The sequence below is a fragment of the Calonectris borealis genome, chromosome 1 (genome assembly GCF_964195595.1).
Source record: "Calonectris borealis chromosome 1, bCalBor7.hap1.2, whole genome shotgun sequence".
Taxonomy (NCBI): domain Eukaryota; kingdom Metazoa; phylum Chordata; class Aves; order Procellariiformes; family Procellariidae; genus Calonectris; species Calonectris borealis.
Genome location: NC_134312.1, coordinates 1,760,361 through 1,786,140, shown reverse-complemented (window position 1 = coordinate 1,786,140; position 25,780 = coordinate 1,760,361). Strand labels below are relative to the sequence as shown.

Below are 25,780 nucleotides of genomic sequence, written 5' to 3'. Positions count from 1 at the left end.
CTGCTATGCAACAAGGTCTCTCTGATAGACTAGGCCAAGGCCATGCTATAAATTCACTCTTATATACAAGTTACACACTTCTAGATATAAGCAAGATATAGTTTAAATATATTCTTTATTGAAATTACTAGCACCTCCCCAATCTTCAGTTGGGATGGTTTCATACAGATCCAGCCAGCCAGCGCTTCAAGCAAATTAAGGTTGCAGCAAGATCCACACGAAAGCAAGTTGTACAGCAGGAGCAGAAAAAAGCCTTGGGTGAACAGGAACTTAGAGGAGCTCAGCTCTGCAGCTAGACCCCTTCTCCTTGGACAGGCTTGCTAGAAACCTCTTCTAATGAAGTATCCTTCTCGGGAAGCGGTGACACAGGTTCGAAGAAGTGCTGGAACAGCCACTGCTGGGTTCTCTCAGCTTTACAGTGCCTGCGGGGCTGACCCCTGACCCAGTAGCTCTCTGGGTCCCTTTGCTCTTGTGCTGGACTCTGTCTACATCTCGCTTCACAGGGAATAGCCTCCATCTTGTTCGCCTTCCGTAAAGGTGCCTAGATATTTGAGTTGTTGTTATCTACGCTGAAGGAGTAACGGCGACGGGCAGTCTCCTGGCTGAGCTTTGGGAACCATCTCTCTTGCCTTTGGTCGTGGGAACACCCAGCTGCGGTTGTCCCAGAATGACAGGTAGGGCCACGGGGCCAAGGATACACTTTTTGTTCATCCCGTTAAAAATGTTACTGAAGAAGAGCCAGGTGCTGACCCTGCTGTAATACCTGCAGGTTCCTGGGAACTAACACGGAGACAGTTCAGCTACTCTGCAGTCAATCTCAGGAGACCGAGGAAAGGAAGTCTCTGACAATGCCCAGAGGATCTCACCCGTACCGCTCTCAGTATTTGTCCTTCTCCAATCTCCACTCCCACCCACCCCTCCGCAGCCGGGGCAGGGGCTTCTTGTCATGTGTTCACAGCAGACTCCAAGCAAGTCTTTTGTACGGCCAGGCCTCCTGTTTTTGGGAGCAAAGGGAGCCTCAGGCAGGGATTCTGGCTGTTTTGACATATAGGAACTAGTCATCCTGCAACTGTTGTAACTTGGGGGCACACTGTGGGGAACATACGCCCTGCAGGGAGGTAAGGAATGTTCCTGCCAGTCCCCAGGTCTTTGAGGTTTAACCTAACCCAGTCCTTGGGAAACAAGCAGATCTCCACTCCCCTCAACGTAAATCAGACAACGTGAATTTATCCTAAGAGACAGGAACCATCATGAGAATTTCCTGTTTCTAGCGCTACAGTAATTCTGGTGGAAGTCAAATCCCACCTGTAGCTTATGGCCTTCAACATTTCATAAAGAACCGACAGACTGTCCACACCACCTCCGGTGGATTCACTCTTTGAAAACAGGAAGGAGGACTTAACTTAGGGCAAAATTATAGCTTGCTTCATTACTCATGCTACATCCCGCATGGATTTAAAGGCTGCCAAGAGATCCCGCCAAACACGATGCCAGGGTCCAAAGTAAACCAACAAGCTCTGAGTGCCCTGACAGCCTCATCTGGGGCCTCCACCCATTGCGTTTAAGGAGCTGCATTTAAGCCCAAACCTTTGTACCCACTCCTAATCCCCACCAATGGGGCTACAGAAGCCTGCACCACTGTGACCACAGGTAGCCATATGTAGCCATAAGGTCCTGCAGAGTTTGGAGGTCAGCCTTGAACCACAGGGTAATCTCTGGGTGAAGTCCTGCACAGGCTGAAAGTCATCCTCTGTAGTGCTCAGCTCAGGGCCCAAAACACCTGAGCAAATTAGGGAGCTGCAAGAGCAGGGGTGCACCACCACAGCAAGCCAGAAGCCAAAGGTGACAGGAAGGCAGGCAGGGGTAGAGAGCTCACCGCAAGCAGCACGGCCCCACGGGACCCAAACGAGAGGAACAGAGCAGGTCTGGTGGCACTGACCAGGAACAACCACAATCCAGATCCTCAGGTAAGTCCACGGTCTCACAGCAGGTCCACACTCAAGAGCTACAAGCCTAAGTCCACCATGCACCCACTGCAGCTCAAACAAGGACCAAAACAAATGGCCTCAGCTTAAATGCAGCTCCCGCGCCAAGGGGCGGAGGGTATGTGGGTGGGGGCCCCACACGAGCCCGGTCAGGGCAATTAGCGGTCTTGGGCCCTGGCACACCAACGTGGGCAGGGTGGGACATACTCTCTGCACAGTCCTATAAGGATGTGGTATCATGCAGTGAATCACGAAGACCCTAGTGACACGTTAAGAAGTGAAAGGTTAAATGAATCTTGTCTAACCAAACTTCGTCTTGTTGCTTAAAATTGCCGTATCGATATATAGACAGTTTGCCCGTCGTTGACAGAGGGACAGAATCGATATGAAACCCCTGCCAACTAGAAAAGCCTCAAAAGTCATCAAATTTAGGTGGAGTCAGTCCTTTGCTGTAAAGCCTGGACCTTCTGTTGTTGCCCCTGTCTAAAAAAGGTTCTTGCATCCAAGATACAGTGTAATGGTCTCTCCTATCACATGGGAAGGGTAAGCGAGCCCACGGCTTGCAGTCCCCCTCGTCTCCCACCCTCTCAAAATAAGTGTTTGGCAATTCAGGAGGGAAGGGGAAGAGAGGGGAGATGTCCCATGCTGGACTGAGCTTTTCTTGTGCTCCTGCTGCCCCACTTGCCCCTCTCCGCATCCGTTCTGCATTGCCTCCTGCTCTCTCATGGAGTCCCGAGCATTTTCTAAACTGCTTTTTTTGAGCCCTATGCATAAGCTTACAAAACTCATAGTTACCTTTTGAATTGCTCTCCCTTTTGTCAGAACACACTCTTTTGTCTTGGACTTTCTGGAGGATCTGTTTCAGGGAAATAACATTGTGCAGTGATGTTAATTAGAACAACATATAAACATTAATTCCTTCTATAATGCTAATTCTCACAGTGTGCATGAGCTTGTGAGAGAGGCTCTGGGATGCGAGGCTGACTGGTCCTTGCACAGCTACAGCACAGGGAGCAGCACCAGCCCCTGCCCCAGGAAAAGGCAGCCTGGAGGGGAGCCCTCACGCCTTCACCATTTCTGCCGAGACTCTCAACAAGCCCATATTCCTCAGAAATCCCATAAACATTTCACCTCAGGATATAAATGTTTCTTTTCTCATGATCTCGAGCTAGACCTGTAACACCTGTTCATGTGTCTGAGTCACACGTGTTTATAACATGCCACACGCTCCATCGGATCATGTTGTAGCTTTGCATTTTAAGACAGCAAGCACACGGATGAATTGTAACCGGTAATAACAAGAAGGGGATGGGAAGGGTACTGGGAGAGATACAATCAGTTACCTGTACCTGGAGATTAAAGACCGGTTCCAACAGTGACATCATCCCATGAGATAGTTATAAATAATAACAACTTCCGTGGTTGTGAAAGCCTTTTAGGCAGGAAAGTTTTGTGTAAGGCCCACAATAACTTTCTGCTGAGGGCCAGCAGGTGTCAGCAGAAAACACAGAATTAAATAATATCTTACTCGAGCACAGCAAAGACAGATAATCAAAATGCCAGCACAGGAGCAGAGCAGGATTTTCCCTCTGATCTCCCCAAAACCTTCCTCATCCTCATCATATTCCCTCTCATCTGGTTTCTGACTAGCACCAGAGAGCAAGGTGTCGTTCTGCCAGTAATACCACCGAAGAGAGGAAAAAGGGTATACCATGGAGCCTCGGACGTGGGACATGGGGCTGTCCCCTCTCCAAAGGGTGAGCATTTCCACGTTCGGAGCAGCCTCTCGGCAACCCATTGTCCAGCCGACCATCTCAGGAAGCCCCAACATGTCAGCCACCTGCGGAGCCACGGGGACAACGACATCGCAAAGTGGCCTCTTTTCTGCCCGTTAAGTCCTTCGGCTGCGATTCGGGGAAGGACGGAGTGCCCTCAGGTCCTGTTGGTCTGTAGCGTTTGGGGGACGTTGGGTGGGATTCATCTCCTCTCACGTGAGCTGTGTTAAAGCTGGGAATCGCACCAAAACAAGACTCTTCTTCCTCTGTAACCGATGAAGGGCGATTCACCCCATCCTCAAATAGCTGTTTGAGATTGGAAGGCTAAATTAGGCTTTTAACAGCCCTTCTCCATTTCATGCTTTTCTTGCTTTCATCCTCTTGCTTAGGAAATGAGTCAAAGTCAAGAGATTTTCAAACCAACTGAAATGGTCCATTGGCATGGAGGAACTTTCATTCTGTTTAAATGTGTCTCCTCACTTTCTCCACCTGTATTTTTATTACCATATGTTTCCTATAACCAGCTTTTTATAAAGGAATAACACATTCCACCACCCTTTACAGTGGAGCGACTTGTAAGTCACTGTATTTAACCCAAACTGGAAGCAGAGTGGGAAAAAGTAAGAAGTAGGCTGGATATCCCAGATAATCAGAATATCCCAGATAATTTTTCTTTTGCAAAGCTGCTGCCCCTGTCTTTTACAAGCTGTTGCAGCCACCTCAGCTCCATACGCCCCCCTTGCCAGGTCTGGCTCCTCTATCCGGCTCCGCTCGCTTTGCTGCCTCCCGATTCTTCCCATCTGCTGACATACCCTGCTCTTCTTGCCTCGAAAGGACGTATCACATGAAAATGTCAGAGATAAGTCAGTATATCACCACACTGACAACGTTGCGTGATTTACCATCCAGAGAGATGAGACATCTATGAGACAAGCGTGTCACCCAAAGCCACCCTGTCCAATGAGACCATCTTGTACCTCTACCTTCTGGACACACCGATTTAGCACAAAATTCACACAAGCCTCTTCATTTACAGCATTTCAGAACAGAAATATGAAGTTACACCTACAGCGTGCAAACACACTCAAAATCTCTCAAAGTTTTAACTGTTGACCTTGGCAACATGTGGTCTGAAATACGTTACTATGCGTAATCAATTCATTTAGCTATAAAAATAACACGGAAAAAAACGGCAACGTGTGGCTCTGCACCACAGCGACATGGGACAGGGAATTAGCCGGCCACCCCCCCCCCCGCCATCTTCACGCCTTCCACGGCGCGGCCAACATGGCGCCCGCCTCACGCGCCCCTTCCCGCCAAAACACGGCACCCCCCCCAACGGCCGCGGCGCGAGGGCCCCCGCTGTCCCCATAGCAACAGGCCCCGCCTCCCCCCACGCGGCGCAGACGGTGACGCCGCGGCGGCGCTCGCGCAGGCGCAGACGGTGCGGCCGTTGCGGCGGTTGCAGTGCGGACGGTTCCTCTCGCGTGTGTGAGGGGAGCGCTCTGCCGTGCGACCTCCCGGCTGGGAAAAGAGAGTGTCCCTGCCTTCTCTGAGGGGAATTGTGTGTCCCCTCACGTCCCCTGACCCTCAGCCTTGCGGCAGGTACTGTGATTGCCCCCCCAGCACAGCCTGGCTCCTCGGGCCTGCACGGGGGGCTCTGAGAGGAGGCTGCCTAGAGCCGGGCAGCGAGCCCTGGAGGCGTAGGGCCACCTGTGTATGACAGGGCTGTGGGCGGGTGGAGCTGAGGGGCCGCCTCTGATGGGTCGGGGAGGGGGAAGATGTGGGGCCGCCTCCGTGTGACAGCGGTCGGGATGGGGGGCAGATGTCGGGCCTCTTCTGTGTGACGGGTGTGGGCAGTGCGAGCTGTGGGGCTGCCTCTGTGTGACGGTGAGGTCTGGTTGGGGGGAGCGGTGAGGCAGCTTCTCTGACAGTGGGGTCAGGGTTGTGGGAGCTGTAGAGACCCCCCGGGGTGGCATGGGGGTCTTGGCTGGGGGGAGATGTGGAGGCTGCCTGTGTGTGACAGTGGAGTCTGGGCAGGGGGAGCTCTGAGGATCCCTGTGTGTGTGGCAGGAGAAGCTGTGGGGGCTCTAGGGTTGTGACAGTGAGATCTGGGTGGAGGGTGCTGTGGAGGCTTGGGCAAGGGGAGCTGGGGCTATGTGTGACAGAGGGGTATGCGTGGGGGAAGCTGGGGGGTTTGGGGCAAGGGGAGGTATGGGGACCTCCATGTGTGCCACTGGGGTCAGTGCCTTGTGGGTTGTCAGGGTGAGGCCTTCTTTCATTGCTGTGCCTTAGTAGATGAGGGCAGGGGGTATGGGAGGACATATTTCAGTCTGGATGTGAAAACCACACACCCAGCCCTCCTAAGCAAGTAAAAAGGGACCAAATCTCACTTTTACTTCAGTGCCCTAACGGTACAACTTCTGCTTCTGCAGGAGGACGTGGTTCAGGGAGAGAGGTTGGGAATGTGACGATGGGGGAGAGGATCTCTGCTTAGGGCTGCTACATTTGTCAGTGTGGGAAGGGAAGTCTTGGGGCTCAAACTGGATGAAAAACCTGTCAAAAAAAATCCCAGGCAACGTGTTCTTGTATAATTCTTCCAGTAATCCTGATGTTAACTATTTCACCGTTGAATCATTGTACCAGTAAGAAGCAGGTAATGTGATTTGGGGTTTGTATTTTTTTTTTTTTTTTTTTTTTAGGAAGTAATGTACAGTTGAATTATTTGTCCCAAAAAGCAAATTATTTATGTTCCCATCTAGTGAAGAATTATGTGACAAGTTTTTAAGTGAGTGGCAGGAAGGAGCAGTGGCATATTTTGGTGACGGGACTAGCAGAAAACGTCACCAGGGTTATTTCTTTCACATAAGGTGTTACTGGGCATAAAGGTAGCAAGGTGTGCAGAGAGTGTTCAGATGTACTGAACCCACAGGAGGTGGCTTCACTGTCTGAAAATATTCTGTTACGGACTGAAATGTGTGGGAATTTTCAATAAAAAACTGCAGAGCTGTGCAAGGCCTTTCCTTCCTCTGGCGTCCTTTGCCTGGAGAAGGCAGGAGCTTTGCCTCTCGCTTCTGAAGGATGTTATTCTTCAAAAATGAGGTTGGAATCTGCCTCTGTCCTCTCATTTGCACCTCACTGGAGAAAATGGACGCTGTTCCTCAGTAATGAGGTGACAGCACTGACAGTAGAGTTAATTGAAGAAATATTACCTATATTTACTGGTAAAAAGAATCTGCTTTTTTTTTTTTTTTAATACACTAAACATGACTGGCTAAAGGTAAAGTCCATTTATATCGTTTGTTTTGGATTATTGCTTTTTTTTTCTTTAATCTTGTGCTGACTGAGAATCTTACTGTATAAAAGTTGACAGATTTTGTCATTTCTCTGTATTTGTTGTTACAGATAATGACACCAGAACAGAGTCCAGCGACTTCCCTCATCGACAGGACCATCAAGATGAGGAAAGAGACTGAAGCCCGGAAAGCAGTCTTGGCTTGGGGACTCCTTAATGTGTCTGTTGCAGGCATGATATATACTGAAATGTATGTTCATTGTTACATCTGATGCAAACAAGCAAAGCATCCTACTTTGTATATCCCTAAACATTTCCTGGAACTGAACAGCTGCAAAATGATAACTTCTTGTTTTTCTTTTCAGGACTGGAAAACTCATAAGTTCATATTACAACATCACATACTGGCCACTCTGGTATATTGGTGAGTCGCTGCAGCATTTCAGTTAATTTTCAGGATTCTTTTCTTTTTTCACTTGTCAATTTTATTGCTGGAGAAATAGTTTTTAAATCAGCCTTTTTTTCTGTTGGGTTTTTTTGTTTGTTTTAAATTTAAACCAAAACTTTGTTTTACTTTTTGTTATCTCCCCTGAAACTTGGAATTTCATCTGTTTTAGTGACAGGTAAGGAGTGTTAACAGCTTTCTTGGATATATCATTAAAGGGCATGAAGAACTTGTTTGGTGTGTTAAATCTGGTTAATGTATGGAGTAAGGCTTTGGAGAACACTGCGGATTTTACTACTCTGTTGTACTGTGGGTGTGGATGGCATTTTGCAATAATTAAAGTTTGTTTCAGATGAGTAGACTCTAAGCTAGCTTTACCAAATAGAGGATGAAAAGGAGCAAGAGGGAGAGAAAAATCATGAGATGAGTGACATGATTTCATGGAAGATGATGTTTGAGAAATACTGTGAAACTTCATTGCAGTAGTTTATGTCCTTTTTGGAAAATAACCATCCATTTTTAAAAATTAAATTTTAGCAATATAAATTAATCTCAACATAGCAAGGAAAATTATCTCCAGTGGTTCTTGCATAAGAAGGTGAAGAAACCTTAGGTACTTGCCCAAACTGGTACTTATTTGCAGCACTAATAATGACCTCTTTTTAATGGGCATATGCCTGTTTTTGCAAATAATATACTTTTATTATTCCTCATGCGCAAGGTGTGGTAAAAACTTTTGTGTTTCTTCTAGAACTTGCACTTGCGTCTCTGTTCAGCCTGAATGCCTTATTTGATTTCTGGAGGTACTTCAAATACACAGTGGCACCGACGAGCTTGGTCATGAGTCCTGTCCAGCAGACGCTGCTGGGGTTGCAGAATGCTGGTGGGTGTAATAAATATCTCTAGCAATCTTTTTTTTGTTTCAAGATGGTATCTTTCTCAAGTGCAGGATTCTTTAGTGAAGTGAGTTCTGAATTACCTCATCTGACATGAGCGGTAAACTGAATTACCTGCTACGTATTAAAATTCACAACGTCAAGTGGTAATTTAATGAGTGTTTGTGGGGAGAAGTGGAGGGGAAACATACACAGTGGAAAAGGGCAGGATAGCGAGCTGCTGAAGGACAGTGAGAGACTTGAACATTGTGAGGCTGGACAAGGAATTTGTAACCTATACAGGGGACTAGGAGCAAGGCAGAGAGTGCAGGTTTATATTTAATTTTGATATCCTACTGATATCACGCTGGGTAACGAGAACCAAATTAGAGGGACAGACAGACCTTCATATAAAGTCTGAAAACGACAGCCTAGAGAGCTGTCACTCAGAAAGCTTTTGGACATCAAAGCAAAGTTCTCAAATACACCAGAACCTGACAAGGTAAATAAACCAAAAGCAAAATGGTAGCACAGTAGTATTGCACTCTGCTAGTCTGCCCCTAGAAAACAGGAAGCAGACGGGAGTAATGCTGTATCACCAAAGTTCAAGGAGCTCATATGTTTATTTGCACAGATAAATTAAGACATTCAATATGCTAAAGATGCATAAAATAGGGAGGAAGAGTAGCTGATGAAATAGGTTAAAGAAGCCCCCCCTTGGGGGGGGTTATGCAAGGTACCTGGTAACATTTAACTGAAATCTGAAGCGGTAGGGTTTGTACTGAGTTGTGGTCATGAGTCTCAGTCTTCTCTTTTTTGCTGTCAGTGGCTTGACTGCTGAGTTCTGTAGGGGCCAGATTTTTCTAGTGTCCCTTCTTTAAAAAATTGCCTTAAGATAGCGTGTATGCATTTTGTTGTGCATTTAAAGCCCTAAAGGGCTGCTGCATCCACAATGCTAATTCTGTTTTTCCTTATTGCAGCGGTACAAACAACTCCACCCCGTGAGCTGGCAGCAAAGAAAGTCCCGTCTTCTACACCTTCTCCTCCGATCCAGGGTCAAAGCGTGCTGAGTTACAGCCCGTCTCGCTCCCCTAGCGCCAGCCCAAAGTTTACTACCAGTTGTATCACAGGGTACAGCCCTCAGCTACAGGCTCTGTCGAGCAACAGCGCTTCTTACGGCAGTGCTGTAACCTATTCACCAAGCAGCAGCTACAATAAGGTAACATGAGCGGTACAGTTTGGTCCTTGTTTTGTGCCATATGCCATCGAAGGAGAGCGGCAGCCAGCGGAGAGTTGTGTATATGTGTGTTTGCTCCTTTTGTAAAGTAGATGTAAATTTGTTGTACTGGGATTTGTCCTTTTTCCCTAGTGTCACTTCATTTGTTTTAGAGTGGTTAGTTTGTTTCAGAACAAAGCAAAAATAAGAAACCACAATGTAATACAAAGGAGGAAAAAAACCCAACCCAAACCCCGAAGAAGAGTCTTTTATATTCATGTCGTTTACAAATCAGAGTGGAATTCTGTCTTCGTTACATGACACAACCATTTGTTTTTATTCGCCCAAGGTTTCCGGCTTCAGCCCCTCACCTGGTGGATCACTGTACCCCACGACTGTTGGACCAGTGGAAAGCGGCGGGCTAAGGTCTCGTTACCGCTCTTCACCCATTCTGTATAATTCTCCTACTGGCAAAGAAGACTATATGACAGACCTGAAGTCACTGGACACCTTCCTTCGAAATGAAGAAGAGAAACAGCACAGAGTTCAACTGGGTGAGTAAACAGATTAGATATGAAAAGCTTGGTAAGAAGAAGGTGTTGGGTTTATTCGAGAGTTCTTTTGCAGATGAGAAAAGTTGCAAAGGATTCCAGCATATTCGTACTAGTAAATAGACCTAACTCATTTACGGTAATCACCTGTGACCTTGGTAAAGGCAGCTGCTGAACAGTTTAGTCTTCTACTGAGTAATTAGGACATGAGGTAGAACGCCATCGTTTCTACACGTCTCCATGGCTTAGGAGCTTCAGAAAGTTTTCCTCCAAAGTATTCCTTTGGATAGGAGATATGCTGCTGTTGCACCATATGGAAATGTGTGCTGATAGATTGTCTCTGCAGCAGTTGTGGCTGTAGTGGACCATGATGAGATGACGGGCTTTGTCACCTTGATGAGAGGAATATCTTGTGGAGAAGGCATTGCAGAGAAAGGGGGTGAATTACCTGCAGGCAGTTTTTGTCCTGGATAGGGACAATCAAGATAAGGGTGAAATCGGTGTTTATGCAGACTGACTTCAGTGTATGTATTCATGGCAGTTCGTGTTCGTGTCTCTTGTCAGAGCCTTAACATACTGATGTATTGCCTGTACTGTTGCTTCCAGAATTACTTGGCAATGATTGAACATGACTGTTTAATGAATGAATCGTTTCAGGAAGTTCAGATTCCAGCTCTCCTTCCAGCAGCCCAACTTTTTGGAACTACAGCCGTTCAATGGCAGACTACGCACAGATGCTGAGAAAGTTCCAGTATCAGCTGGCTTGCAGGTCCCAGGCTCCATCAGCGCACAAGGACGAAGCCGATCTGAGCTCGAAACAGGCTGCGGAAGAGGTAAATTCGGCAGCAAAGTGGTCAAGAGGGAGAAACAGGCCTCTAAAACACACAGCTTTGTGCAAAGGTTTGGATTTGAGCTGTATCAAAAACATTGGAGAGAGAAACCCTCTAGCATTTAACCATCTTCATATAGCTTCACTGTAAATGGACTTTTCAAATTCTGAATTTTAGTTGGAAAATGATTTCTCCCTTGGAGAGCACGGCTTACACTGGATAAAATAAATTTGTGACATAAAAATTGAGTTGAAACTGATCTGTATTTAACCCAGTGGAACAGCTGAAGCTTGTAAAGCACTGCCGTTACGCTTGTGTCTGAAAGAAGTCTCCTGTGAAGGAATACAATTCGTGTGGCTTCAATTAAAGTAGATCAATTTTCTTTATTTCCTGTGTTAACCTAATGAATCTTCCCATTTAAATACCTCTTAAATCAATCCTACAGTTGAGATCAATTTTATCCTAAGAGAGCAGAGAGCTTAAAACTGAATTTGGGCTCACCCAAGGTGATTGTACCGTGAATAGAGAGTGGGAGTGTCGTATGTGAAGCTGCTGTAGAAGTCACATGATACAGCCAGCAGACATGTAAGAATTTTGGGAAAAATGCGATTCGAATTACGTGCTGTTGTTAGTATCAGAAATTGTCATAGACCCTAAAAACTCTTGGTATTCTGTTAAGTTCTTATATATATTCAATAAACCTTTCCGTAGGTTTGGGCACGGGTGACAATGAACCGACAGCTCCTTGACCACATGGATTCCTGGACCGCGAAGTTCAGAAACGTAAGTCCCGTTTCTAAGGGCTGCCTGGTTTTTGAGAACAAGCGCAGCAGAGTGGAAAAGCACCTCTGTGTCCCCCGTGTGCCTGAGGAGGTGGGAGGAATTGCAGTGTCTGTCTGAGGACTGGGGTGGGCTGGCACAAGCAGATAAAACCACAGCGTGCTTTAAGAGAGGATTACTGAGATGCGTTTTCGACCTGACCTCGGTGTTTTGTATTCTGAAGACTTCACAGCTGTAAAGTTCATCCACCTTTGAATGAGAACTGGTATGACAAGATTTGGTTTTCCTTCCTGTAACTCAGTTTGCTAAATTGACATTTCTGCAGTATTTCTAACTCATTCTCCTGGGCTCAAAGCATGGAAAATCCCAACCCAAAGGTTGACTTTTTCCGATGGTCCTGAGCAGCGTAATAAAAAGCAAAAAGAAAAACCTTGATCTTATCAATAGGAATTGCTGTAGCAGAGGAGACTTAATTGCACAAAATAGCAAAATAATTAGTAAATCTAGCTTTGAATTGCCCCTTCAGTCATAGCATCTATCAAGTATGTAATTGTACTTGTGTGTTTTGTAGTTGTTTTTTTTTTTTAAATAATAAGATTGGTGAACAGCAAAGATTGTATGAGATCCATATACCAGATTCCTGAGCATCTGTTCATAAACCTAGGGCTACCTTGCTTCGGTTCCCAAATCCTGTCACGTACAAATCCCACATGTAGTGTTTATCAGCTCCTTGATTTCCTGAAACAAATGTGGGAGGGAGTGGACTCGTCGAAGTATAAATTGTCGTTATGGATGGAGGGCTGTGCTTCATAATACCCCTTTCCTCATTGGTCAGAAAAGCTTTATCTGATACTTTCTAGGGATTTGTTTTCCTGACTCCTTTAAATTAAATTTTCTGGCCTTCTAGAAGGTATTAAAAGAGTCATTTAAACTCTGCCTAACTTGATACTCTAATTTAATTACTTTCCTCCTTGGTTGGCTTCAGTCTTTCTGTTGTTAAGCTTCTTTGTGATTGTAACAGTGATGATTAGTAGGATGTAAGCTAAGGGTTGGGGTTTTTTAACATTTTTATTGCTTCTGACCTCTTGAATTTTCACGTTTTTCTCTCCTAGTGGATTAATGAGACTATTCTAGTGCCACTTGTCCAAGAGATCGAGTCTGTGAGCACTCAGCTGAGAAGAATGGGGTGTCCAGAATTGCAGATCGGAGGTAGGATGAGACAGTAGCTTTGGAGTTCCCGGCGGTGGTTGATGGAGGGCCGCTCCACAGCTGGGGCATTGGATAAGTGTTATATAAATTGGGTCTGTTAAATATTAGTGTTCCGTTTCCGCTCTGTATTGGTACGGTCTTTGTTCCATGCCATGCATTTCATTAAGCTGGAAAGGCTCTTCATAAGACTTCTGGAAATATGGAAGTCACACTGATGCCTGTCTCATATAAAATTCATAAACCTCTCTTTTTTTTTTTTCCCTTCCCTAAACTTACTGCTGGGGAATTACAGGCTCAAATTATCATTGATTATTGCATATTAACTGTCAGAAAACATTTCAAAGATAGATGTGCTATAAACTCTCAGTGTCTCTCTGTAAACTCTCAGTGTCTCCAGTCCTATGTGCTTTTCCAAATTCTTCCTTAAAATCAGGTGCTTTCTGAAAGAACTAATTTTTTAAATTTGGATGAACTGGAGTTCTGTTTTTCGACATGCAATTCTGAAAGAACTGCTTCTCTTGGTGCTTCAAATTTATATCCCCTTGTGGATAATTTGTATCCCCAAGAAGTGGATCTGATGTGCTACATTTAAATTAAACCCACCTTTTGCAGGCTGTTTGTTGTAGTGTCTCCTCAAGAGCTGTGTCCCTTATGATGCCTGTGGAAGTGCGGCCTTGTCCCCACCTCGTTACTCTCCCTCTGCTCTTCAAAGTGGGTGTTGGTCCCTTGTAGCTTTTATATTCCGCAATGTAAAGCAGACACCTACTACTTCATTGGAATTGAAATGAGTGTTTGGGGTAGTGTCACGCGTTAAATGTTTCTAGGACTCTAAACGGTGCACCAAAAAGGAAAGCTGTTTGTAGCGACGCCGGGGAAGGGAAGCTGTTCGGAGTTCTGTGGTGGTCATCGCTGGCTCTTCTTGTGTTGCAGAAGCCAGCATCAGCAGTCTGAAGCAGGCAGCGCTCGTTAAAGCTCCACTCATTCCAACCCTGAACGCTATAGTGCAGTATTTGGATCTTACACCAAACCAGGAGTATTTGGTCGAAAGGATCAAAGGTACGTGGTGTCACCGTACTGACTTCAAAACACTTCGTTACCGCAGTCAAGTGTTGGTGGCGTTAGACGTTCGTTCCTTCAGTGGAGATGTTTGAAGAGCCGCGGCAGGGATGAGAGCTGCTTTTAAGCAGGAGAGATGTTTCTTCGCAACTTGCCCTTTTTATAGTGATGTAACGATGCGGGACGTGGATGTAACTTTGGGAATGTTTTTAAAAGCCTTACTTCTTGTTTTCCTCCTGCATGCTCGGGATGCAAAATGCTGGATTTAGTCCCTTCGTTAACTACAAATAAAAAGTATCCTGTAAATTTACCTCCCCATATGAATATCTTTACAAGCATTTCATTAGTTGAATTTTTTCTATTTTGTACACCAGAAAGATGTATGAAGTCCCTGAAACCAGCATAAACCACCGCTTTCATACACTTTCAGTGCCCAGTAACTGAATAAATCTTGTTGCTTTCAGAGCTTTCTCAGGGAGGATGCATGAGTTCCTTCCGATGGAACAGAGGAGGAGATTTCAAAGGCCGCAAGTGGGACACTGACTTGCCCACTGACTCCTCTGTAAGTTCTCGAAGACGTAATACAACGGCTTAAAGTGGGTTGCCTTTCAGCCTAGGTTTTGGGGGGATAGCCAGTAAGTCTTTTGAGGGACATGGTAAAATCCTGTTTGCATCACTTACACAGATAATCCTGCCCTAGTCAGTGAGGAATAATGCAAATGGGATTGGGCGTTGCGTAGATCACAAAACTGTGATTGCATATCTTAGTCTTAGGCTGGGCTTTTACTTAGACTCCTCTGAAATGTCTGTCGGATGGCTATGGGGAGCAGCCTGACAGGAGGGGAGCTCCTGAGTGCAGTTCTCTTGCTATATCTTTAAAAAAACCAAATGTCTGCCTTCACCTAACAATTTCTAAAGCAAGGAAAACCTTTCACCTTGTGCTCATTTTCCTTTGTTATGATGGACCGAGGGGAAAAAATGCAGATTGAGTGGCAGGGCTGATGATTAATTTGGTAATATTTTGTGAGAAATGTGAAGATGTTGCACGTCCTACTTGGGAGAACACTTGCAGTGGTGCTTAGCCCGTTAATCTGAAGGGTCAGGAGGAACAGCACCTCAGTGTAAACAATGACTTGAAAATTCAGCTGAGATAATAAAAACAATTAGAAGAACGACAGAACAATTCAGGGAGTCAAAAATAGGCTTTACAGTGTGAGTCTGAAAGTAGAGTTAGGGTGATTTATTTTTCTTCCCCACTGTAAATAGATTTTCAGTTACTTAGGAGAATAAAAACCGGGAGATCCGAACGTCAGAGCTTCACAACTTTCCGGACAAAGATATAATGAGATTCAATTGCTGGAAGCTGAAGTTGTATAAAATCAGTCTTGAAATAGGATTTGGATCATCTGTGAAGATGATTAAATATTTGGTAGTGACTGGCCACAGAGCAACCCTTAGTGTCTCGATAGCCATCAGGGTGAACAGCTCAAAAGTGTTTAAAGATCACGAGACAGAGCAGCACACCCTGGAATTCCGTCTTTTATCAAAACCAGCTGGGAGAGGTGGTGTTGGGCAGTATATTAAACTTCCAAGAATTCTGGGAAAGAAGTTCTGATATAAGAGATTAATATAAACACTTGCCGTGAAGTTTTGACATTTACTTACTCAAGACAATTACTATAAAAAAAACAGAATTTCACATTTTTGTTAATCACACTGCAGGTAATACAAAGCAGTGATTTCCAAGGTACATCTCGCAAACTCCTTGAGACTTTTGGCATTTAGCCTAGAGAAACTCTTTTGTTTTGTCTACAAAACAGATCATGTTTTATATAGTGAACGCAGAAGGGATCAGATTACAGATAATTTGGTGACCTTGGCCACATAAAATGTTGAGAACTCTCCGGGAAGGGTTAAAACACAAATAGCAGGCTGTGGTGTGGTTTTCTGGATACTTGTTCCAGGACTTTATTTCAAAATTTTGGCATTCTTAATAAGACTCATGGCCAGCTCAGGTTTTTCCAGTGGTTTTTATTTTGCCTTTTGTGAGGAGAAAGGAGAAATTTGCTCGACAGGTGTAGCGTCGGCAAAGCTGTAATTTGATTTCGCTTGCCCTTCTCAGCCAAATCCTCGCAGCTAGTACAGAACCCAGCGCTAGAACAGACAGCTTGGAGTTCGTGGCCTAAATATGCTAACAAAATCGGTGCCTTTGCCAAATTCTGCAGGATGCCAGGATAAAGTTGCTTGTGCGTGAACTGAGCTCCTGACACAGCGTCGGTTTATCGCGTTGTGACTGACACTGTTTCCCTTACTGGAAAAAATAAACTTGCCTTCACCCCAGCAGCGTGCCTGGACCGTTGAAATCTCTGCTTTAAGCGTTAAGCTGCCTTGGGCTCCTAAACATAGAGGGCTTAAGTCAGCGTTGCAACCACAGGCTGTCACATACTGTAACTAATGCCTGAGATGATGGCAAGAAAGCAGCTGTATTTTTAAGGACACTAAAGTGAGATTTGGTTTTCTTTGCCCAGATCATTATGCACGTGTTCTGCACTTACCTCGACTCCAGGCTACCGCCTCACCCCAAGTATCCCGACGGCAAAACCTTCACTTCCCAACACTTTGTTCAGACACCAGATAAACCAGGTACTGGCACTCGCATTTAGCGGCTCTTTGCCTCTTGGATCACATCGGCACCCTTGAAATCTTTTAAACTTTTTAACTTTTTAATCTTTTAAACTTTTCATTCGCAGACACTTCAAATGAAAATGTATTTTGCATCTACCAGAGCAGCATCAATCCACCCCACTACGAGCTGATCTACCAGCGCCACGTCTACAACCTGCCCAAGGTACGGTGGTGTGAGTGGTCTTCTCCTGCTGCCAGGAAATCATTGGCAGGTCTGATTTGGGGTATTTTTTTTTTGGAACTGGCCACATTTATTGACTATTTACCTGTAGGCTGGGCCGATGCAGGAAGTAAACATTAGCTTGGTCTTTGACCATGACGTGGTACTTAGTCTGCGACTACATAGCAGCTTTAGTATCTATTTAAGATACGTAAGTACCTAGGTAGTAGCTTTCTCTTGTTTATATTCTGACAATTTATTTTAAAATACCGAGTCATGTAATCCCGATGTGTGTTGTCATCCCTTAAGGCCAGCGAGCCCGGTGCTTGTCCGTAGGAATTCTGGGGGGAAGCTTCCAGTCTCAAAACAGTGAAATTCTCCTGGGAATTTTAATTTTATAGTGAGCCCTGGTTGTTGCTGGACCTCTGCTTTCCAAAAAGCCCCAGCATTTAAAGTATTTGGAGACGATAATCCAGCCAAAACCCACGTTTGGTCTTTTTCTGGTATTTTCCTCATTGAAAGAAGTAAAGTGTTAAGGCAAAAAGCCCGACGGCCCTTCCCGTAACGCCATTTCATGGTGTCTTTCTCTGTGGTCGCTTATTCTACCTGAAGTACTGCTAGGATTTCTTGTCAGTGACTTGATTTCTAAGTTCTTCTCTTTTCCTGTGGATTCAGGGCAGAAACAACATGTTCCATACCTTGCTTATGTTTTTGTATATCATAAAGACAAAAGAATCCGGGATGCTCGGGTAAGTACCCGATGTTACGTGTCATCGCGCCGCGTACGAGATGTGAACGGAGCGTCCTGTTCTGAAACGCCTTGTCTGAAGGCACTCAAACTGAAATCGCTACAGCAGGATGTTATTAATGGTGTTAAAATCACCTTCTCGTTTAGCAGCTTTTTCATAAAATTGGATAAATCTTACGTGTGTGAGCAACAAAAGCAATGTCCAGACTTCCCCTTCGTTCTGAAAGAGCTGCGCTCGATTCACGGCAAAGCACGCTGCCTACCTGTGTGTTAAAATGCTGAAATGTGGAATTGATGGGTTTTCGTGTACTGTTTTAAGCAGGTGCTTTAATTTACTCACGATTTATGATGATCGCTTTTGGTTTTGCAGGCGTGTAAATCTTGGTTTATCGGGAGTCAACGTTCTGTGGATTTTCGGAGAATAACATCTCCAGCGGGACGCCGGGTCGGAGGAACGGTGCTCCTCTGGCGAGAGGGACTGAGCAGCATCGTTACGTTATTGACTTAAACATGGACTTGCTATGAAACGGGATAGTTTAAGCTCTGCTTTGTGGGCAGAGGGGAAGCGTTTGTAATTCTTGTGCAGGTTTTGTGACGATATTATTTAAAACATTTCACTGTTGAAACGCTACTACGTGTGAACGCCAGGCAGGTTTTCTCTTTCCGGCTCCTCACCTGAAAATCCTGTTTAAAAAGCCTTTTGCTGTTCCTGCTCCATGTATCTGTCAGTGACGTCGCCGCCTAACTGAGCTTAACTAAGCTTAACTGAGCTTAACTGATCTCAGGACTAAACTCCAACCGCGTTGAGGGCTGGAACAGCCCTCCCGAGGGTGTGCACCGCCGCGAGCGAGTCGTCACATGGGAAGATTCAGCAATTTGGCCAACTTCAGGATCCAAGAAATTCCAGATAGGCCCGAGAAAAGCCAAGTCAAAAAGTTTAGACTCGTTTTGGTTCATTTTATTATGTATGATAAGAAAAGGTTTTTTTTTTATCCCTGCTCACTGGTGTAATTGGGTTTTCAGACCCCACGGATGTGTTGGGGGTCTGCGCTGCAGGTGTGAAGGAAAGAGAAAACCGTGTTTGACTTGCTGGTTTCAGTAAATAAGATTTTTATTTTTCATTTTTGTTTTTCTTGCGGGCCACCCCGTATTAAATGAGTTTGTTTTATCAAAGGCTTGTTTGTTTTTTTTTTCCTGTGGTTCCGAGTCGCTAAATCCATCGACGTGTTCAAGAACCGGGTTTAACTTCATCGAGCTTGTCATTTTGACAACCCAGCTCCCGCGCCCCGAGGGCCGAGCGGGGCTCTCCCGGTTGCCTTTGCCCCGCGAGCTCGGTTACTCTCGTGTCCTAAAGGCTCTTTACGTGCAGAAATTTCCTTCTTGGACCAAAAATGGGTGTTTTCTCGAGAAGAGCCCGCCCCGCAGGGCACCCTCGGGGGCCCAGGGCTCTCGGGATCCCCCGCAGCCCCAGGATCCTGCGCAACCTCTTCCACACATGGCCCGGATCCCTGTGCACCCCGATAAACTGCGCACCCCGATAATACCGTGCACCTTGGTCCCTGTGCACCCCGATAAACCATGCACCCTGCTCCCTGTGCACCCCAGTCGCCCTGCACCCAGGTGCCTCTGCACCCGGTCCCCGTGCACCCCACGCTCAGCGCAGAGCCCCGTGTACCCTGGTGCACCATGAACCCCGGATCCCTGTGCACCCCAGATTCCTGCGCACCCCAACCCTCGTGCACCCGGGTCCCTCTGCACCCTGACACACCGTGCACACTGGTTCCTGTGCACCCCAATTCACTGTGCACCCCAATCCCTGTTCACAGTGACACACCGCGCACCCTGATACGCCACACACCCCAGTTCCTGCATTCCCCAGCCCCGCGCACCCCGCTACACCCTGCGCCCTGGTCCCTGTGCACCCCCATATACACCATGCACCCCGAAATACCACGACCCCCGTTCCCACGCACCCGATACTCCGCGCACCCCCATCCCGACGCACCCTGGATCCCCGCACGTCCCCGTCCCTGTGCACCCCCATACACCGCGCACCCCGGTCCCCGTGCACTCTGATACACCGCGCACCCCACAACCCCGCGAACCCCACTGCCCCGCGCACCCCAATACACCGCGCACCCCGGTCCCCACGCACCCTGGATTCCCGTGCATCCCCGTCCCTGCGCACCCCCATACACCTGCGGTCCCCGCGCACCCCGATGTACCACGCTCCCCCGTTCCCAGGCACCCCACACCCCCGCGCACCCCCATACACCGCGCACCCCCCCACCCCGCGCATCCCAGCCCCCGGCGGAGGCGGGTCGGCCCCGGCCCCTCCCGGTGGGAGGGGGGCGGCTCCCGGGGGCGCGCCCCGCGCATGCCCGGCACCGCCCGTTAAATAACGGCGGGCCGGGGCGGACCGACACCGCCGTCCCCGGGACCGCCGCCGCCGCCCCCGCTCCGCCATGGCCAGCGAGGGTGAGCCCGGCCGCCGCCGCCGCTGCTGCACGCAGGATGCCCCGGGTGAGCTGGGGGGGGTCCTCCGGGGGCGGCGGGTCCCCCCCTCCCGAGCATCAAACCGGGGGGATGCCCCCATCCCGGGGGTCCCCTCTCCTGAGCATCACACTGGGCACCGGGGCGGTGCCCCCCATCCTGAGTACTAGGGGTGCCCCCCCTCCTGAGCATCACACTGGGCATTGGGGTGTCTCCCCGCTCCTGGGGTACCAGTGGGGTCCCCCCCCTCCCGGGGGGCATCACCTGGGTACCCCCCCGGGGGCTCTGTGTGTCCCCCATGGGGCTTGGGGACCAGGGTGACATCCCAGCGCAGCAGCCCCCGGGTGTCCTGTGGTGCTGAGCCCAGGCAGGATACAGCCTCAGTGTGACTCCAACTCCCCCAGATGTCCCCAAGGCCACCGAGCCCCGAGGTGACAGCGACGGCCCCCGCCGGGGCTCCCTCTGTGACCAGCACTGCGCTGCCATCAACAACGTGCAGGGTGACCTGGGTGACCTGGGCTGCCACCTGCACCGTCCCCGTGTCCCCCCAGGTAGGTTGGCCACGGGATGGGGTGGGCAAGGGGCCCCGGGGAGGTCCCACACCCCCTGTCACCCCCCATCTCGCCCGCAGCCATGTCCTCCCCGTCCTGCTGCCAGCAGCACTCGGAGGAGGTCTGCGAGAGCTGCGTGGTGAAAACCACCCTGACGGCCGAAAACGCCGTGGAGGCCAACAAGCTCTCCAACAACTACAAGGTGGGTGCCTGCGGTGTGGCTGGGGGCACCCATGGGTGCTCCTGGGTGGCTGTAATGGGTCTTCTTTTTCTCTCCCTCCTCAAAAAAAACCTTTCTCTGCAGTTTGGCTTCAAGAAATGGAAGAGCCACGTGACGGCGCGGCCCTGGGAGGACCGATCAGAGATCGTCAAGGAGCTCTACTCCGACCTCAACGTCATCCGGGGCTCTGGAGGTGGGTGGCCTTGGGGACAACCCTGTATGGTGGCAGCGTGGATTTGGGCTGCTGCAGGTGACAACGGTCCCATCTGGTGCCTCCCCTCCTGCAGGGTCCACGGTGACGTGTGGGAACGTCCTCTACCTGCTGCTCTTTGGCTGGTGGCTCTCGCTCCTCTACGTCCTCGTGGCTGCCATGATGTTCATCACCGTTGTGGGGGCTCCTTACGGTGAGTCCCAAATTTGGGACCCCCATGTGAAGGGCTGGGTGAGCCCAAAACAGGACCTGATGGGTGCTGGGGTCTCCTGGGTCCCTTCTCTGCAGCGTGGCCCTGTAGCTGGAAGGGACATGTGTGTCCCCAACAGAGCTGATGCTCGTGTCCCCGCAGGGCGGCTCTGCTGGGACCTGGCCGGGTATTTCTTCTGGCCCTTCGGCAAAGTGATCCAGAAAGTGGAGGTAACGGCGTGCCCCAAGTGGGGACCCCACTGAGGAATAAATTGGGGTGTCCCATGCCGCACCCTGACACCCCGTCTCTCCCAGGTCCCCAAATCCCGCCAGGCGCTGGGTGCGTGCGAGGCTGGCGCGGGGGAGAGCTCAGCCCTGCTCGGTGGCCCCGTTCCGCGCCGCTGGCGCCCACGGTGCTGGGCAGACGCCGGATACTGGGTGAGCCCCACGCCGGTCCTGGTGACGCCCCCTTCCTGAGCATGGACCCCCTGGGAGCCCCCCATCGTGGTGGGGATAGCACCCACGGGGGCCTCCGCTTCCCTGGGGTGGGTGTTTTGGGGGGAACAAACCCTAAAGGCAGCCGCCCGTTCGCAGCAGCGTGCCGGCACCGTGGCGTGGCTGTGCCTGGGCTACCCGGCGTTGGCGCTGGCCCACGGGCTGGTGTGCGTCACCGCGTGGCTCCTCGTCATCCTCATCCCCGTGGCCAAGCTGAGCGCCCGCACCGCCGCCCGCGTCCTGCTGCTGCCCCCGGAGCGGGTGCTCGTCCGACGTCTAAGGATGGTGGGTGCCTCTGTGCGAGGGCGAGGGTCCCGCACCCTGCTCCGGGGTGGATTTTGAGGTGGGGGGGGTGCTCAGAGCGGTGTCACCCACTCGTCCCTCCGCAGACGGAGGTGCCGCTGGAGGGGGAGGTGATCCTGTGCTGCTACCGCGCCGTCAACCCCTACTACTACAAATACGCCGTGGACGGCATCAACGTCTTCGCCGTCAGTATCCTTTCATGGGCTGGAGGGGAAGGGGGTGGGGGGGGCTGGCCCCAAATCCCACCCCACCTCGGTCATCTCCTTGACCGGCCACCCCAGATCTGCTGCCTCTGGTGCTGGTGACACTGGTGGTGGGCTACGTGGACAGCCACAACCGCCTGACCAGCTCCCCCGTCAAGTTCACGTTGGCCCTGCTCTCCATCATGCCTCTCTCCTACTACATCGGGATGGCCATCGCCAGGTGAGCGGTGACAGGGGGGACGCTTCGTGGCAAGGTGGGGACACATGCCAGGCCGGCTGATGCCCTCCTTCTCCTCCAGCATCTCGGCCCAGAGCAACTTTGCGGTGGGAGCAGTGGTGAACGCCACGTTCGGCTCCATCACGGAGCTCACCTTCTACATCACGGCCCTCATCAAGGGCTCGCGCGAGGGCAACCGCTGCTATGCCGAGATCGTCAAGTCGGCGTTGACGGGGACGCTGGTGGGCTGCGTCCTCTTCGTCCCGGTGAGATGGGGTGGCACACTCGTGGCACGAGAGCGCCCGGTCTCTGCAGAGAGCTAGGAGGGTGCTGGAGGCAAGGTACTGATGGGGATTTTTTGGGGGGGCCTTCTCCATCCCCAAGGGTCTGTGCATGGTGATTGGGGGCATCCGGCACCAGGAGCAACGGTTCAACAGCCGCTCGGCGGGCGTCAGCTCAGCCCTGCTCTTCCTCTCCGTGGGAGGTGAGTTGGGGACAGAGTTGTCCCCAGGTTTTTGGGGGTCCCACCAGGGTGGGCACCTATGCCATGTTCCTCCATCCCTGCAGGTGTCTTTGCCCCTACGCTCTTCTCCAAGGTGTACGGCAAGCTGGTGTGCGGCGAGTGCCACAACGTCACCCAGAACCCGCTGGGCCACTACCTCTGCCACAACTGTCACTTTGACCTGGTGAGTGGGGACATGGACCCCCGACTGCTGGGGGTGAGCCCACCTAGCTCCTGCTCTTGGCGGTGGCAGCGGAGGTGTCCCTTGTCCCCTGCATCCCCGTTGACAGGCGCTCTCTCTGCAGATGGAGAACAACGGCACCCTCTACTACAGTCACGTCCAGTGAGTGTCTGCTGGGGTGGGGACAGGGTTGTCCCCACAGTGGGGTGGCACCTCCCGGGCTGGGTTGTGGCCCCGCATCCCTCCCAGGTCCCCTCTCCGCCCCCCCCAAAGGGCTCCGACCCTGCACCCTCATCTCTTCCATCCCCAGCCGGTGCAGGGGACCCCCCTGGGGGTCTCCCTGCCAGACCGCGGTGGCACTGAAGATGTCACCCGTGTCCCACAGACCCCTGGTGTACACAGTGTCCCTCCTGCTTCCCGCCGCCTACCTCATTGGCCTCTTCTTCACCCTGAAAACTCACTCGCACATCTACGACATCCACATCAGCGACTGTCACAGTGAGTGTCCCCAAACTGTGGGATACCCTGGCTGCGGGGCCGGCTCTTCTCACCACCTCGGGGTGTCCCACCATGTCTTCGCTCTTCCTCCAGTGCCTGGCCACCACCACAGTGCTGTGGTCCACTGGTCTCGCTGGCGAGCCCTGGTCATCCTCCTGCTCTCCACCCTCTGCATGTCAGCCTGTGCCGACCTGGCCACGGAGCACATCAGCCCCATCCTCACCAACTCCACCATCTCGCAGGTGAGCATGGGGATGGGGATGGTGGTGAGCCAGGTTTGGGTGGCCCTGGGGACCAAGATGTGTCCTCCAGGGATGGGAACCTGCTCTGGCTGCGGGGTTGAGCCCCAAAAGCTGGGGAAAAGATGCTGAGATGCTCCATGCACCGAGGAACTTGGTTGCCCACAGCTTGGATGTGGGTCAGGATCAGGCCATACACATGTGCTGATGTCACCTCTTCCCTGCAGTACTTCATCGGTGTCACCGTGCTGGCGATGGTGCCCGAGCTGCCGGAGATCGTCAACGGCATCCAGTTCGCCCTGCAGAACAACCTGAGCTTGAGGTGAGATGGCTCAAAGGATGGGTTTTGGGGTGTCCTCCTCCAGTGTGGTCCCCGTGCCCTGTCCCAGTCCCATAGCTGTGCCTTGGTGTCAGCGACGGGCTGCCCAGCTTCATGCCACTGGTGGGTCAGATCCCTGCTAACTTGCCCTCAAGAGGACTTAAAGCCATCCAAAAAATGGGGCCAGAACCAGGTTGGGCTGCACGGTTTGGTTCCCTGAGGTGGGTTTTTTTTTTCCCTCACCCCGAGCTGAGTGACCCAAGGGCTACTGGAGACCTGGCGCTTGGCAGCTCTTAAGTCCTCTGTCCTCCCCAGCATCGAGATTGGGAACTGCATCGCCGTCCAGGTCTGCATGCTCCAGATCCCCATCCTGGTGCTCTTCACCATCTTCTACGTGAGTAGCCCCAGGACAGCCCCTGCAGGGTGACCTCCTGCAGCAGGGTTGGGGACACACAGCACTCCATGGGATGTGGCAAGGGCACAGCTGCTGTCCCCAGTGTCTCCTCTCCTTTGCTCAGTGCAGAGGAAAGTGGAGGCAGATGTCTCCTACCTTGGGTGATGCTGTCCCCAGCCCTAGGGACACGTGGCAGAGGGAGTCCAAGGGGTGACATGCAAGTCCCCAACCACAGTCAGTGTGGGGCTGTCCTGGTTGGCCATAAACCCAAAATCCTCTCTGCCTCGCAGCCGACCAACTTCACGCTTGTCTTCAGCGACCTCCATGTCTACGCCAGCATGTTCAGCGTGGTGCTCATGAACTACATCTTCATGGATGGCAAATGTGACTACTTCCAAGGTGACCACTCACCCGTGAGGCTGCTGTTGGTCTTGGTGTACCCACCTTCCCTGTGCTGATGGGGTGGGGGGCTCCTGGAGACAGTCTTGGAGTCACCTGCTTGCTGCAGCTCTTGGCATGTGGTGGCTTAAGCAATTCTGGGGTCTTGGTTGACCATCTTGGAGGTGCTGGAGCTGCCACCCTGTAGCAACTCCAAAGGGCATCACTCCCTTTTCACCCTCAAGAGGGAGTTTTAAACCCCTTTTGACCGAGCTTTTGCAGAGGACTATGAAAGTCCTCTACAGTAGGCTAGTCCAGACCACACCAGAAGGTCTTAAAAGCAACTTCCCTCCTTGCTCTAGGGCGTAACCCTCTCCAACCTGCTCTGTCTGCCCTAGGCACGGTGCTGGTGATGGTCTACTTCATCCTCCTGGCTGTGTATTTCTTCGCCCCATCGCCCAGTGGTTGCTGAGGTTTGGACTCTGCTTTCTCGAACCCTCCCACTGGGTTCAGTGCTCGTCGGGGAGTTATCCGGTGTCTCAGGGACTCGGCCAGGCTGGCTCTGGTCTGGAAGCATCATTTGCTGAAGCTCCTGCTGCTGCCTGGCTCCCCCGGTGGGGTGCCAATAGGGCTTCAGTGATGGGAAAGATGGTGGCCACAGAAGCACTCCTGAACCAAGAAAGAGCCTCAACGCCAGAGCACTTCACGAAGGTATTTCCAGCCCACACGTGTGTGGCTGGGAGGAAAATTGTCCTTAGTGGAGGGTCTTGAAGGGGG

General features: G+C 50.3%; 2 protein-coding genes and 1 long non-coding RNA gene across 7 annotated transcripts; 2 read left to right on the top strand and 1 right to left on the bottom strand.

The window, feature by feature from the left end:
- Positions 1-5,197: 5,197 nt before the first annotated feature.
- Positions 5,198-18,783, top strand: TMEM209 (transmembrane protein 209). Of its 5 annotated transcripts, XM_075141858.1 has the most exons (16): positions 5,198-5,365; positions 6,364-6,416; positions 7,166-7,305; positions 7,421-7,479; positions 8,252-8,383; positions 9,356-9,594; positions 9,941-10,145; positions 10,800-10,975; positions 11,684-11,755; positions 12,865-12,961; positions 13,892-14,017; positions 14,482-14,579; positions 16,546-16,660; positions 16,768-16,865; positions 17,538-17,611; positions 17,981-18,783. In XM_075141858.1, exons 2-16 carry the CDS (start codon positions 6,372-6,374, stop codon positions 18,033-18,035), a joined length of 1,731 nt encoding a protein of 576 aa, XP_074997959.1. In that variant the 5' UTR covers positions 5,198-5,365; positions 6,364-6,371; the 3' UTR covers positions 18,036-18,783. The 5 variants fall into 5 exon arrangements, with proteins under 5 accessions (XP_074997959.1, XP_074997979.1, XP_074997952.1 ...); XM_075141878.1 differs by lacking the exon at positions 6,364-6,416; XM_075141851.1 differs by lacking the exon at positions 17,538-17,611.
- On the bottom strand, positions 6,133-13,896 carry LOC142078807 (uncharacterized). Its single transcript, XR_012672351.1, has 2 exons — positions 13,565-13,896; positions 6,133-13,152 (listed from the first exon to the last, which is right to left on the bottom strand). It is a non-coding gene; the product is annotated as an uncharacterized LOC142078807 (long non-coding RNA).
- A 1,133-nt stretch (positions 18,784-19,916) lies between the features above and the next one.
- On the top strand, positions 19,917-25,522 carry LOC142078800 (uncharacterized). The gene is made up of 19 exons (XM_075141921.1): positions 19,917-20,133; positions 20,508-20,654; positions 20,735-20,856; positions 20,959-21,067; positions 21,162-21,278; positions 21,438-21,505; positions 21,590-21,712; positions 21,869-22,054; positions 22,159-22,261; positions 22,354-22,495; positions 22,575-22,758; positions 22,877-22,976; positions 23,060-23,178; positions 23,300-23,337; positions 23,561-23,915; positions 24,140-24,234; positions 24,547-24,625; positions 24,916-25,024; positions 25,402-25,522. Exons 1-19 carry the CDS (start codon positions 20,076-20,078, stop codon positions 25,473-25,475), a joined length of 2,328 nt encoding a protein of 775 aa, XP_074998022.1. The 5' UTR covers positions 19,917-20,075; the 3' UTR covers positions 25,476-25,522.
- The last annotated feature ends 258 nt before the right edge of the window (positions 25,523-25,780 follow it).

Excerpts from the sequence above, each read along its gene's own strand:
- TMEM209 (XM_075141851.1), top strand. The coding sequence starts at position 6,372 with ATGTTAACTATTTCACCGTTGAATCATTGTACCAGTAAGAAGCAG. Across the intron at positions 6,417-7,165 it reads ATTGTACCAGTAAGAAGCAG|ATAATGACACCAGAACAGAG; the intron begins GTAATGTGATTT and ends TTGTTGTTACAG. Across the intron at positions 8,384-9,355 it reads GCTGGGGTTGCAGAATGCTG|CGGTACAAACAACTCCACCC; the intron begins GTGGGTGTAATA and ends TCCTTATTGCAG.
- LOC142078800 (XM_075141921.1), top strand. The coding sequence starts at position 20,076 with ATGGCCAGCGAGGGTGAGCCCGGCCGCCGCCGCCGCTGCTGCACGCAG. Across the intron at positions 21,506-21,589 it reads AAGTGATCCAGAAAGTGGAG|GTCCCCAAATCCCGCCAGGC; the intron begins GTAACGGCGTGC and ends CGTCTCTCCCAG. Across the intron at positions 23,179-23,299 it reads ACAACTGTCACTTTGACCTG|ATGGAGAACAACGGCACCCT; the intron begins GTGAGTGGGGAC and ends CTCTCTCTGCAG.